At 36.8% G+C, this 15,581-nt stretch overlaps 1 protein-coding gene across 2 annotated transcripts in view; it reads right to left on the bottom strand.

Annotated features, from left to right (window-relative positions):
- LOC131993929 (neuronal acetylcholine receptor subunit alpha-7-like) overlaps positions 1-15,581 on the bottom strand; it is an 80,577-nt gene that overhangs the window by 24,923 nt on the left and 40,073 nt on the right. For both annotated transcript variants that reach the window (XM_059323760.1, XM_059323838.1), the window contains one exon: positions 10,540-10,649. In XM_059323760.1, coding sequence (XP_059179743.1) covers positions 10,540-10,649 — 110 coding nt within the window. The remainder of the gene's footprint in view (positions 1-10,539; positions 10,650-15,581) is intronic.

The following is a 15,581-nucleotide window of genomic DNA, read 5'->3' as shown; positions in this document are numbered from 1 at the left end:
CTCAGGGTGAATTGTAATAACTTTGTTCATCCCTCGGCGTTTCATCAACATATCAAAATATTTTTTTTCCCATTAAGCTCAAAGCACCACTGTGCCTCAGTACCATGAATGTATAAGGGCCCCATTCATTCCTATGAAAGTTTCTCAGTGGTACATGAAGCTAAAAAAAGTTTGACTTCCATGTATAGAATAACTAAGATATGTAGAAGATCTGTATGATTCTATGTTCCTTGTTCTTTTTAATTTTTATGTTATATTAGGGAATCCCACTATTCAAGCCCCATGAGGGTTTTTGGGCTTTCCTGGCATGTCTTTATTTTATTTCAATATGTATATGGAATTTATAAATTGTATTATTGTTGTTGTTATTATGTTATTTTCTTTCTTCTAAAACTGTGCCAAATAAATCAAATCAAAACATCTAACTAAAAGCCAGTAGAACAAGAAAATTAGAATTTCCTTTAGCCCCACCACAAGAACGGTGTAAGATGAATAACTTTAACAGATATTGATTTAAACAATGGTGTTATATGTAGTGGTCATACTGGGAATGTATTGAACTTTAAAACACAATAATCCAACAATTGACAGACATCTCTTTCACAAGTCTATTGGACAAAGTCTTTTTGGGCCCGAGTCAGTGACAAATAAGAGTTGGCATGATGTCAAATGGTGTAACCACAAATTAATTATAAATATATATATTTATATAAACTTTTTCCACCTGCAGTGTATTTAGTTGGACTTATGCATTTGATTACTTCATTTAAAAAAAGAATATTTCTGAGTATTTCTACATTTACACATTTCATCAATATTGAGCAAAAGATATTCTGAAAACAACCATTTTTTTCTAAAGTTTTGACAAATTATGTAAAATTAGTTATCTACCATAATCTTGCAATGTAAACGTGGACTGTATTTTTTTTCTCGTTTTAGTTCACTTTTGTTTTCCTGTATATAGATATCAGATTTTTCTGAAAAAAAAAAATTGTTACACCAACTGACTGGGTCAGAGTACCAGGTCAATGTTGTTATTAGCCAATTTTTAATGCTGTGCCACTTCATTTTTTAAAAAAATGCTGGAATGACCCGTTTATAATGGAAGTGGCAGACAAAAGCAAGCAGACAATGGACATAAAATAAAAGGATAACCTCCTTTACAGACGTAATGAAGCAGTAAAAGGCTCCCTGTGATGGCAACATCACATCTAATCATTTATTCATAACTGGTATAATATTTATTCAAACTGTTTAGTATGCTTTGAACCCCACAGAAACACTGAATGAGATATACTGAAAGGAACTCATTTTGAACAATAAATGAGTCCTCATCCAGAGCCAGACAGAACATCCTGACTCATATCATCATATGTTAATGTCCATTAGTCTATTTCTACCACTTACACTAGGAGACTGGGAGCAGTGGGAGAATGTGAGGCGCATGCCTAAACTCTTTGTGAAGGCTTTTTGTTCGACAGGTAGGGCATAAATTTAAGTAAAGTGTACTGGGAACGAGCCCAGGAGGCACATAACAGGACAAGGCTTTACCTAACGCAGATTTATAGCCGCTACATCAATAATCTAAATCTAATCACTCTTTTCACTTAGCAGACGGTGGAAAAACAAAGAGGCTGTGAGAATACTTTGGAACAGCCGTAATCGGTCTTATTCATTGCCCAGAATAAATTAGCCAAATTAGCATTTAGCCTTGTAATGGTATTTGGAATACATCTACCTAACACATACATTTATTGGGCAGCATTAGCATTTTAAAAGTGTTTGGGGAACCTTGTAGAAACGTGGAGACGTATGCTATGCCTTCACAATGAGCATCACTGAGAGTTCTTGATAATCACATTTTAATCAGATCACTAAGTAAGTAGAACATCATATACCATGTGGAAAAGATAAGGGCACGACCAAGGTGTTGAATCCCAATGGAGTCCAGTTGCCTGCATATGATTCTTCAACTATCCAACCATATCTTTTTTTTTTTAGATTTGAGCCATTAAAATACATTGAATAAAATAGTATAGTACTTGCTATTAAAATACTAAAAAATTATAAGCTCACAACAGTTAGAGGAAACAACAAAGTGTGCTGCTACAGAAATCCACATAGCCCTGAAGAATAACATTTTAGGCAAAAAAAGCTTTCCCCACATATAGGACAGAATATATAAATTGCCAGAGAATGGCAACATCCCAATGGTGTCCATTTGCCTGCATATGATTCTTCAACAATCCAGCCTTATCTTTTTTATTAGATTTGAGCCATAAAAATACATTGAATAAAATAGTATAGTACTGGCTATAAAAGTACTAAAAAGTATAAGCTGGTACAGAAATCCACATAGCCTGAAAAATAACATTTTAGGCAAATAAGTTGTGGCTCAGTTGGGAGAGTTGGTTGGCCCCCAACCGAAGGGTTGGTGGTTCGATCCCTGACCATCGCAGCCTACATGTCGAAGTATCCTTGAGGAAGATACTGAACCCCAAATTGCTCCCGATGCTGTGTTCATCGGTGTGTGAATGAATTCCCAATGGTGGCAGGTGGCACCGTTTAGGGTAGCCTCTGCCACCAGTATGAATGTGTGTGTGAAAGGGTGAATGAGCGCAGTCTGTAGTGTAAAGCGCTTTGAGTGGTTGCAAAGCAACTAGAAAAGCGCTATATATAAGTGCTGGTCCATTTACCATTTATTTTCTGTTACTTTTAAACATAAGTCCTCTGCTTTACTAAAAGGCCCCAGTATGATCTCCTGATCATGTAACAGCCGGTTTAAACCAGAAATAACGTGCTGTAGGATCTTGGATTTGTCAGATATTAGAGGCGTTTGGTGTAAGCAATATAAATTGTATCCTTTTAAGGTTAAAAGTAGACCTAGCATCGTGTGCGTTCACGGAAAATGGGGTCCATACGTTGGAGGTGTGGGATGTTACAATTTTGGTTTGCAGAATTTTTTAAATGCCCAGACACAGACAGAAAAAGCGGAGAGAACTAAGGGTTTTATTGGAGTCGGGACACCTTTTTTCAGCAGCCCTTAAAACTGACAAAGTATTCTTCTCCGCTATACCTAGGCAATGTAATTTGAGGTCTGATAATAGAGAAAACTAAAAGGAACATCGTGATCTTTCGATTCATTTTCTCACTCAAGAGAGGTAGTAATTCCACTACATAAGCTTTCCTCACAAATATATATTCTCCTCAGAATATATAAATTCGATATCCTCTGGCTCGGTGAAAGGGCATCACCCACATTGACATTTCATGCCTATAAAAACATTGTTACGGTTTGTTAAAACGTCATCACCAAGACATGGATGTGGCTACGGTCAGGACAGACAGCACTGTAAAGCCTAGATCAAAACAAAAACCACTTTACATGCGGCTCAACAGCGAGCTGGCTTACATTATTTAAATTAAAAAGACAACGAAAGCAGGAAACTCAGTCCCTTTGTGTCCCAGCTTCCCAAGTGTCTGTAGATGGTGAAATATTCACAATCATGCCTGGGGTGGAACAAATGGTTCCTATATTATTCATCTGAAATGGGCTCCAGTGCTGACATAGGCATATACAAAACATACAGCTGTCTACCTTTAAGATCCTCCACCAGTCCAGCTTTCCGCCGCTTCAAACAGTGTCGGCTAACTTGAAGAGACTACCCTGCTGTGGGCTGGAGAAGAAGACTATCCTCATGTGTTGTCTAGTGCATACATGGAAATGTACTCCTATGCATTGCACACTTCTCTGCAAATGCACATCAGACATCAAAGTCGATCACTGATCTTTGGCCTAAGGTGTCGTTGTACAAACTACCTTATGATCAAACAATATCCCTGTTTCTAAAGTCTCCAGGCAGCATGCTCTTTTGAATCCCACCCAGAGAAGATCAGACACTTTGAACTGCTGTTTGCTGCATCGGCAAAAACACCAGTCAAAGCCTTCCTCCTCAAAACATGCAGTCACATGAAGTGGACTTCCTGTTTGCTCTGAAGAAACTCCAATATGGCAACATTCATGTACATTTGTTTGGACAAATATAATGATAACAACAAAAATATCTCATGAGAGTATAATTTAAGAGCTGATATCTAGACATTTGCCATGGTTTTCTTGATAATAACCAAAATCATTATCAAGAAATCCATGGAACCTTTAGTTGTACCGGGCATTAAATGAACAACAAAGCAAGACGAAAACAAGGGCGGTCTAATAATTTTTTCCAAGACTGTATGGAATTGAAATTTGCCACACCTTTAAGAATTTGGTGACCAAACTGCTAGAAAAAAAAATTATGATACGCATTTTTGATCTTTGAAAAAGTCACATTATCGGTTTAAGTAACACCGTAAACAGTAACACTGTTTACATTTATATATTCTGTCCTGGAAAGCTTTTTTGCCTAAAATGTTATTCTTCAGGGCTATGTGGATTTCTGTAGCAGCGCACTTTGTTGTTTCCTCAAACTGTTGTGAGCTTATAATTTTTTTGTATTTTTATAGCAAGTACTATATACTATTTTATTCAATGTATTTTTAATGGCTCTAATCTAATAACAGATGAGGTTGGATAGTTGAAGAATCGTATGCAGGCAACTGGACTCCATTGGGATTCAACACCTTGGTCGTGCCCTTATCTTTTCCACATGGTATATGACCTTTTCGAAACATGTTACTACTTACTTGATTTGATTAAAATGTGATTATCAAGAACTCTCATGTGATGCTCATGTGTGTAACATTGTGAAGCCATAGCATACGTCTCCACATTTCTACAAGGTTCCCCAAACACTTTTAAAATGCTAATGCTGCCCAATAAATGTATGTGTTAGGTAGATGTATTCCAAATACCAATACAATGCTAAATGCTAATTTGGCTAATTTATTCTGGGCAATGAATAAGACCGATTACGGCTGTTCCAAAGTATTCTCACAGCCTCTTTGTTTTTCCACCGTCTGCTAAGTGAAAAGAGTGATTAGATTTAGATTATTGATGTAGCGGCTATAAATCTGCGGAAGTGGATGTCACCAATGGGATGCCACCCATTGGTTTGTGGACTTTGGTTTTGTAGCCTCAACTTCAGCATCTTGGATGTCACCATCTTGGTTTTTGGCTTTTGTCATTTTGGCTTTTTTGAAACCAGTGCATGTGCAGAACGGATCGGGAGCCAGAAGGTTGTATGTTTTCAGTTAATGCCAATGCTAGCTGGCTAGCTTGGTTAGCAAGGAGCATCCATAATTTAAAGAGTGTCTTTTAGTCCAACAAAACACTGAACAAGACATTTTAAAGGGACCAAAATGTTACAAATAAATGACTTTGCTGAAAAGAAAAACACTGTAAAAGGGGTCATGTTCTAGGCTGAAAACACGCACTCTGCATTTGATTGTCTAACATAGCATCTTGCTAAATGATGCCAGGTTACAGTTAGGCGGCAACCTCCTGGTCTGAGCAGTGAGGCAAACCAGGAAGTGCCATAAGCTGCACTCTACCGAAAAGTCCAGCAGGGAGCGCTGACGGCGGCTGCAAAAGCATTTCGGTCCATTCATTTCAATACAAAATGAGAAAACTTTTCTTTATTACCTCAGAATTTTTTTTAGAACAACACTATGGTCTCAATTGCTAGTAAAAAATCTTCTTCAAGACAATTTGATGTTAATAGTGAGAATAATGGCCCCATTACACTACCAGACTAACTGAATTTCCCCTTGGGGATGAATAAAGTAATTTTGATTGATTGATTGATTGATTTGATTAAGAAGAAAATAGAATGTAAAGAATCATATGATTTGGGGCGTGGCTACCTTTGATTGGCAGGTTTCTAACAAGGCGTTCCCTCATCAGAAGAGAAGCAGAACAATGCGTATCCACGGCAACGTGTCAATGAATTTATATATATATGTAAAAAGACGTTTACCGGTTTGGTCTCATAACTTTGACCTTTTCAGACTGTATGTTAACTAAATGACTAAATGTTTATTTGTTCATTAAAAAATGTTTTTGTTTTTTTGCTAGCCAAAGCTAACATCCCAGTTAATGCTCCAGTTAATGCTAACATGAATTAGCAACTTCTCTCAGTCAGGTTGAGGTGTAGAGAGGCTGTAGTCAGTGATCAGATCCCTCTCCTCCTCCACAGTCCAGATATGGTCTGCTTCCCGTATCGGAAACAAGATGGCGACACAAAATGGCGACACAAGATGGCAACGAGTGTAACGCTGAACTCGATGCTTCCAACGGGCCACAAACCAACGGGTGACATCATGGTCACTACGTCCATTATTTATACAGTCTATGGTTACAGTCCAACCTGATTATAGTGCAAGTTTTTTGCTTTAACGCCCACTTCATAATTATTTAGCTGTGTGGAGGTGAGAGTGTGAAGTTCTCTTATTTTCAATTATTTTTTTATTCTCGACAATTTCTTGCAATTCTTAAGTGAGCAAGTACACACAACACCATAAATGCTTTCATGGCGTTTAATTTCCCCATTTTTAATCAATGTCACATCTCCCATGTAGCAATTATTGAAGGAATTTTCCTGGTGATCGTTCAATATACTCTCAGTTTAATGTCTACACATGTCCCTGCTAAAATCTTGCTATGGCATTGACCTAATTTCCAGATGGGGATCAGTAAAAGTTCATCTTATCGTATAGTTTTAATCTCTTTCCTGGCTTGCTTCCTTGCATCATATAAATAGAAATGAATGATTGTACTGATGATTTATACTGCATGCATAAGGAATGTCAGTTTCAATCTGGGTCTGTGTCAGGACTATATTGTCGTTATCGTTAGCAATCGCTGATCCCCACCGTAAGCTGCTTAATGTTCTGTATCATCCCTGTTAGATAGCCAAACCTCTCCCTTCTCCCTTTCCGTCTCTCATGCACACATTAAGTGGGAAATCTGTCACTACCCCCCCAACCCTATACAAGAATCCTCAATCACCTTGAAGGTACAGCTGAGACGGCAGAGTCATCAATCAGCTCTGCCATGTATCGTGTTGTCTTTCCCTCATTACAAATGTGATTCTTTGAGTGTGTGTGTGTGTGTGACTCTAAGGAGACATGAACAGGATTGATGCATTACAAACATCTTACTCCCCTGTTAAATACCCTCTCCTGGAGCTTGACAGTTTAATAATGGTCAACAATCACACAACCTTTCTCCCTCGGTAGCTCTTACAGTAAGCAACACCATAAAAAGCGGTTTTACTCACATAAGCCATAGCAACAGACAAACACCACTTGGGTATATTCTAAAGTGGTATTCCCATGCACAGTAATATGATTTATGATCAGTAAGGGAGGTCTTCATTCAAGTGTAGGAAGCATTCTCTACTGTGTGAAACTGTATAGAAAAACAGATTGTACAGCATCTGAGTTTCTACCTCCATTACTGCATTTTATCTACTAATATATTATTCTATCTTGGTTTTGCAGACTTCTAGAGACAAAAGAATTTCAAGATAACAAAACTTCTGTGCAAGGTAATCATATTTTTATTTGTACTTTTTTGCCAGCCTATTGTCCTTTAGGACACAGGGCTGGTCTATATGGCCAAAATGTTCTCTCCTGATACTGTGTGTACTGTACTGCATGGTGCTAAAAACAATTTAGAATAATATATCATGTTGATGATATACAGTACATCATCATGTTGCCCAACCCAAGGACACAGTGTTCCACAAAAACAGTCCTCTTCTAGATTGTAAGCAAAATGAACAGGACTCGTTCCAATGTGCCACACAAAGTCACATGCAGGGCGACATAGGTGGTCGCCTAGAGCGCCATCTGCTGGAGGGGCGCCGCCAGTCACCCTTGAAGGACCAAAAAAAAAAACAATAATAATTTTCGATGCCCATTGTCGCCCTCCCTTCGTGTTATGTCTTGAAACTAATAAATATTAATATATTAAATAAAGAAACTTGTGTAAAACTTCTCACTTGTGTTGCTAAGTCACGTGACGTGTGGTCATTGCCTTGCCCCCCTTTTGACGGTCAGATCGCTATCAGAGGTTAGGTCACGTCAAGTGACAGACACGTTATGTTTTGATAAATCTTGCAAGATGAAACAGCCGTCAAAGCTCTCTGGTGCGCATCGAAAGAGAAGAAAAGAGGAGGAGAAGAAGTCCCAATCTTTTTTAAATGCCTTTTTGTGTGAAGTTTGTTTCATTTGTATTAGCTTGCTAGCTAGGTTGAAAAAAGCAACACTAGCTTAACACAGTTTAGCACATTTTTCGCATGGTTTGCAGTTTCATCGTCTCTCTTGTCTCTAACTTTGTTAGCGGTCTCCAGCTGTGCTTCTTTGCGAATTTACTTGTAAGTGAATAATTATATAGAAGGACAGTTGTATTATCTAGCCTGGTTGGCACCATGGGCAAACAAAAACAGGAGTTCCCCCCTCCGTGAAACAGCAAGCGGAGCTGTTCAACACGAATGGATCTCGCCTAGGGCACCAAACGGGCTAGAGCCGGCCCTGGTCACATGATCCCACTGGATGAACAACATAAGAGCCACACTGGGTATTTGTTGCCTTTTCAGCATGTCACAGCTGTTTATCAAGAGGGCAAATGTTCTGGATGTTATTTGTTTACCATGTAGGCAGCAGTCCGTACTAAATGTTTAAAGGTGGCTTGTTTTTGAGGACAAGATTGGACATGTTCTTTTAATTTTGTTCAAAAGCCTGAAACACAAAGGCACTGGAAAATGATCAAACTGCTTCTTGGCAAACTTGAGAGATCCTTGAATTGTTCTCAGAAACGGAGCAGGTCGAGACCACTTTGTGACGATCAATCTGAGAAACACCTAGCAACCTAATTTATTCAAACAGTCACAGAAGCTTAATCTCCATCCAAAAAGGTAGAAAGCCAAAATGAGTGAGCAGGTTGAATAGGAAAGTGAGAGAGACTTTATATCTCTTTCTTTCCATTCTTTGACAAAGGTATGAAAAGAAAAGAGCGCCGTGGGATGAATGTTCCCAATAAAACTTGTAGAGTTTTAGATGAGAGCCAACCACCTGTACAGGCATGCAGGAATGATATGATTAAGTCTAGAACAAAGCACCAAAAGAAAAGATTTACATACAAATAAAGCCCATTACAGAAATCTCTTGACATTTCCAGCCACTTGCACTCTTTGTTTTCAGTATTCTAATTCCTGCCGCCCATTGCAAGCAACAGATGTAAAGCCCCATGGGAGCTCCGGTTTATGTCCTCCCAGAGGGAACCGGCTCAATCACCTCATTAAACGAGGCTGTAACCAAGAGTGAAATTTCATCCGGGGGAATATTTCTATCCACTGTGTTATTGGGTAAACAGAGTCCAGGCAATCTAGAGTATCCGATCATGTAATATAGGAAACAAATTGCTATAAATCAGGAAGGAATAAAAGGAGAGTAGAGAAATTGATGAAAATGAGGACAGTATGCAGAGTGGAATGAAACAGCAGGGCAGTGACGGATTAAACCACTGTGCTGATCATGCCACTAGCCTGTAGCCACTGATATAATTACCAGAAAAAATGAGGCTTTCGTCATTTTGGCCGGCTTTTTTCATCTCTTCCTTAATAGCAATATACTTTATCAAATAACCATTCTAATTCTTGAGAGAAAAAGTACCATGTGGGTGATTCTAAATGCAGTATGGGGAGATGATAAATCACTCTCAGTACTAAAGGAGACGGATCCTGTGTAGGAGGGAAACTCTTATACAATGGGTCTCAAACTCGCAGCCCGCGGGCCAATTGAGGCCCTTGTGACGATATTTTGTGGCCCCCACCTTGATATGAAAGTTTAATGTGAGTTTTATATGAATGACACTTAACCGTGTTGTGTGTGGAAGGTCCCTTTAATTACTTTTTTAGGTAATTTTGTGTCTTTTTAAAAATAATAATTTTAAGTCTTTTTTTTAAATAATTTTGTCTTTTTATGGTAATTTTGTGTCTTTTTTTTTTGTAATTTTGTGTCTTTCTTAAATAATTTGTTTTTTTGTGGTAATTCTGTGTCTTTTTTTGGTCATTTTATTTCTTCTTTAAGTAATTTAGTTTTTTTCTGTCATTTTGTGTCTTTTTTGGTCATTTTGTGTCTTTTGGGTAATTTTGTGTCTTTTTAAAAATAATTTTGTGTCTTTTTTGGTCATTTTGTGTCTTTTTTGTTATTTTGTGTATTTTTTAAGTCATTTTGTGTCTTTTTTTGGTCATTTTGATACTGCCTCCAGCGGCCCCCAGGTAATTTGAGTTTGAGACCCCTGTCTTATTTACATTTACATTTAGTCATTTAGCAGACGCTTTTATCCAAAGCGACTTACAGGAAGAATAAAAGCAAACAATCAAGGTATAGTGCAAAAAGAGCTAATACCAATCTTATACCAATACCGATGTGACATTATAAAGTGTGTTATATAATGTTCTGAACTGGCTGGCTTCACATGTACAAAAGATCACTATAAATCACAAGGAGCTGGTGAAAGAATGCAGAAATTACAGTAAGGAAACCAAATCAAACTCGATGACAGAACAGACCTAAAGTGAGTTAGCCTACCTGTTGTAGAGGAGGATATCTGGGACCCAGACCAGATTGGAAGGGAAGCGTAGGTTCTGAACCCCGGGGTAGGTCTCTGGGTTCCACGACAGGTAAATGTCTGTCCAATACTGAAGCAAACAATAGAGACAGTCAATGACAGAGACACAAATCACATGACAATAAAAGGTAAGGAAGTGAATGACAGAACAGGTTAGAACAGGGGTTGAACAAACATTACAATTCTCCAATATTTAAGGTTCGCTAGGAAATCATTTTTTCATGCGCGGGTCAATTTTGAGATTTTTTTTCTCTTTCTAGTGGGAGGAAAATATCCAAAGTCCACATTCAGGTGTTTTTATTTTACTGCACTTTGTCTATTTCAGGGATGGGCAACCGGAGGCCCGGGGGCCGCATACGGCCCACACCCTCACTTGAAGTGGCCCTCAGTACAACTACATGCATTTGAGCATGAAATCTTAAAAGTGCAGTGTAAAAATGCACAAAATTACTTCTTGCAATTATTGTTGGTCCACTGTTCTTGCACCAAAATAAAAAGAAACCACAGTTGTTGTTTTTTGCTTCAAACCTTTTGTATTCCTATTTATACTGTTATACATGCATTTGAGCATGAAATATGTTAAGTTACTGCACTGTCAACATATTTAAAATTGCAGTTTCATCATATCTGGTTAAGTGCACGGTCCTATATGTGGCCCTGTGGTAGTGTCGATGAAAAATTGTGGCCCCCTCCAGCATTTAAGTTGCCCATCCCTGGTCTATTTGGATCTCTAGATTTTTCCTTAATTCACCAAAAGTTATGATAATGCATTATTTGCATATTTAAAAATAAAACTTCTGGAAAACTATATTAGGAAAAAAAAAGTACTAATGTAAGTAATCATCTGGGGAGGTTTCTTGGTGATATCTATTAGTTAAGAATGTTTACCTTTTTAACTGTAGTGTCTTGCAAAATGTATATAATTTTACAGTATACAGGGTGCTGCAACAGTAGGTATACAGTATGGATTATTCCAGTATCGCCACATCTCACCCCTATGGACTTCTTTATCTGGGGATGTGTAAAAAATAGGGTTTTTGCCTGCAAGCCACGTTCTGTTGATGCCATACAGTTCATATGTAAGGGTTGCCTGGATATTGATGCTGATAAAGAGTAGTGGAATGGAGTGTGTGAATGCTGGGGGCAAACAGTTCAAACATCTGAGGGATTAATGTGTTTATTATTGATATCTTTGGAGAATCAATTAAATACCTTTTGTGCACACGTTTTGTTTTTCATTACCGTTTACCTACTTCTGCAGCCCTCTGTATATCTTTAAATGCCAATTGCCTTCTCAAAATGAGTTTTTTCTCTCAAACCCTGAGCCTGAAACCTCCACTTCAGTATTCCATACAGCAAACTCTCCAGCTTTCTTCTGAAGGTTTTTATAGATGTAATACATTGAAAAAAATTGTAGTGACATTTAGTTAAAAAAACCTCGGCAAGTTTTTTCCACACAGAAAGTGTTTGTAATCTTTACTCAGGCTGTTTCTAAGTGATATTGATTTAATAGAACCACTTGTTTTTTTTATGAAAATACACAAGTAAATTGCAAATTTACTGATTTCCCTCAAATACATTTTACTTGGAAATATCAACTAATTAAGCCAATGAACTGGTTTAGTGAATATTACTTAGAACGAATGATTCAATTTACATACAAAACTGAGGACACATAATAACAAACAATCACTAAGTAATGCACGACATGAAAAACTGCTATTTTATCTCTATGGAGTCTTGGACTATTTTGTCCATTTTTGAATCGTTTTCATGTCTTTTTTGTGTCATTTTTGGTCATTTTGTCTCTGTTGTTGTGTCTTTTTTAGTTATTTTGTGTCTTTTGTTGTCATTTTGTGTCTTTTAGTCATTTTGTGTCTGGTGTCGTGTCTTTTATGGTAATTTTGTGTCTTTTTTTGTTATTTTGTCTCTTTTTTGTCATTTTGTGTCTTCTTTGACTTTTTTTGTCATTTTTGTGTCTTTTTTAGTCATTTTGTGTCTTTTTGTGTCTTTTTTTGTCATTTTGTGTCTTTTTTTAGTCATTTTGTGTCTTTCAGTCATTTTGTGTCTGGTGTCGTGTCTTTTATGGTAATTTTGTGTCTTTTTTTGTCATTTTGTCTCTTTTTTTAGTCATTTTGTGTCTTTTTTTAGTCATTTTGTGTCTTTTTTTAGTCATTTTGTGTCTTTTTGTGTCTTTTTTGGTCATTTTTGTGTCTTTTTTTGACGTCATGAAGAAGTTGTGCTCCGGCACTTTCGTGGACTCCAGAGGATTAAAGTAAAAGCACTGAAATCTTATTTCTTTGTAGAATTTATATAGATGATTGAAATAATAATTACCGGGCCAAAAAATCTTTTTTTTCAGTGTAGAGGGGTTCATATAATTCATAGCTGTATTTATAACATTACATTCCTTAAAACCTCGTTTTTTATGGCTGCCAGCATTTATTTACGTATATATATATATTTACGTAGTGAGAGTTTGGAGAGTTATCCTCACAGATTTGCTTCCATGGTGCTATGTATTAGTTTAAATCTCTTCACCTGTACTGTGTTTGGTGTGCATGCCAGCCACAGAGGCGAGAACATCTTTTTGTTGATAATATTCTTAGCAATGTTCACAGCTCTGTCAGCAACACGCATTGTGCAGCTTAAATAGTGTTTATACAATCCCACACAAACTACATATATCTCCTGTGCGTCATCAAAGCACCTTACCTAAAACAGGAATAATATCCCGGCACACAACAGCAGTGCAGAACTTTAAAATTATGATCATCCTAAAACTATCACACACTCTAAGAAATGATTCAAGGAAATAAAATGTAAATGTGACAGTAATATAAAGGTATGCATATTAAATAAAAATGCTGAATATCATCATGATGAGTATTTGAGTTGACTACATCAAAATTAATTAGTAGAACTCGAATCTTTGTGTAAAATATCCATATATAAATTAAAATAAAGTTTACTTCTTCAAAATACATTAATATTTGACTCACAGATTACATGGTTTAAATATTTGTAATAATAAGTGCACATTAAGTGTAAAATCAGTCAGTACTACACATTTTTTTAAGTAAATCATAAGCAAAGTTGCAGTTATATCCTACAAATGTTTTCAATTATATTTACTCAGTTTGTTTAGTGATTTATACTCGGGTTTCCATATGGTGAACATAATATTTCAGTTACATTTACTCAATTTATGTGGTAATTGAGCCAATAAGTCAATTCATTCAGACGTTCTTGAAAATATTACTTAAATGTACTCATTACTCATGTTTTGTTTAACCCTCTGGGGTCTGATATACCACATAATATTTACTATACACATGTTTGGTATTTGGTATTTTCCTAGCACAACTTCAGCATGATCTGACAATTATTTTTTTTCACTTTAACCCATTTTATCAACCCTTTGGAGTTAAAAAAACAAAACTTTTTTCTCCCAGATTCACCAGTTTTAATCTCATAAATCTACGCATTTTTTTCTTGTAGATTTGCCACTTTAAACTCGTAAACTTTTTTCTCAAAATATTATTTTTGTATGGTTTTTTTTAAACATTCTGGCTGTATGTAATATCCTCCAATGTTCTCTAGAGTTGAAATTTGGAATTTGCAAGTATTTCAATGAGTGTCCTATTAAGGGTTAAAGTGGTGAATCTGGGAGGAAAAAGTAGCTTTTTTCCCACTTTATTCTCGTAAATCTGCGACTTACTTCGTGCAGATTTGCCACTTTAAATCTCTTAAATCTGCAACTTTTTTTCTTGTAGATTTGCCACTTTAATCTGGTAAATTTGCAACTTTTCACTCGAAATATTACCTGAAGTTACCAAATATAGCTCTTTGCCTGATAAAGGGTTAAGAAGGAAGACCAAACGGAACCGCTACGTGCAGTATTATTTTTTTGAGTGCAAGTCAAACATTGTCCTCTTAGCCAGGCTAATATTCCAACAACTGTCGGCTCTTACACTTTGTCTCCAGCTCTGCTAGTGAAGTCTGGCAGTAAAACTGTGCCAAGCCAACAGTTGTTGGCACTGACCCCTGGTCTCCCATTTGAGCCTGGCTCTGTATTCAGCAAGGGGCTAACGGAGCCCAGCATCAAAGCATTTAGAGGCACAAAGAGCGAGTGTGTTGCCTCTGTGCCTCTTTTAATGACTCACAATACGTAGCAAGATGATGTGGAGTCTGTGGTACACATATTAGTGTGTGTTGGCATGTAGAACCTGATAATGTAATAAATTCCCGATAATGTAATAACCCCGATAATGTAATAAAAATCTGCACTTGAGCCCATTGAAAATGTAATAAAACCTGATGATGTAATAACTTCCCGATAATGTAATAAAGTGCATTTCCCAATAATGTAATACACTTTTTTTTTTTTTTACCAATAATGTAATAAAGTATAACATTAATGGGAGGTTATTACATTATCAGGTTAGCCTTCATTTCGCAAGTCCTGATAATGTAATAATTCCCCAATATTGTAATAATTTAACAGCAGACCACCCATTACTTGGGTTCAAGTGGTGATACTGTGTATCAACTCTAGCTCAAGAGCTCTAGCGCCACCAACAGGTCAAAGTTGAATGTTTATTAACTTTTGACCCGTTCATCCGTTTTTCACAAACAAGGTATCCATGACACACGAATGCTAAATGCTAAAGGTGCTAGGTGTTATACTTTATTACATTATTGGTAAAAAGTGTATTCCATTATTGGGAAATGCACCTTATTACATTATCAGGTTTTATTTCATTTTCAATGGACTAAAGTGCAGATTTTTATTACATTATTGGGAATTTATTACATTATCAGGTTCTACATGGCATGTAAGCACATTCATTTGTTTGTTACTGTTCTGTCTTTCTATGTGTGTATAATATATGTATAGAAGTCACATATAGATGGGGGCACTCAGATGTTGTAGCCAGGGGCACATTCTCTATGGAGCAAACACAGTCCCTTTGCTAATGTGGCCACAGTACACTGGGCA

Source organism: Centropristis striata, chromosome 1 (genome assembly GCF_030273125.1).
Source record: "Centropristis striata isolate RG_2023a ecotype Rhode Island chromosome 1, C.striata_1.0, whole genome shotgun sequence".
Classification (NCBI taxonomy): Eukaryota; Metazoa; Chordata; class Actinopteri; order Perciformes; family Serranidae; genus Centropristis; species Centropristis striata.
The sequence above is the reverse complement of the archived record's forward strand: the minus strand, read 5'-3'. Positions and strand labels throughout refer to the sequence as shown.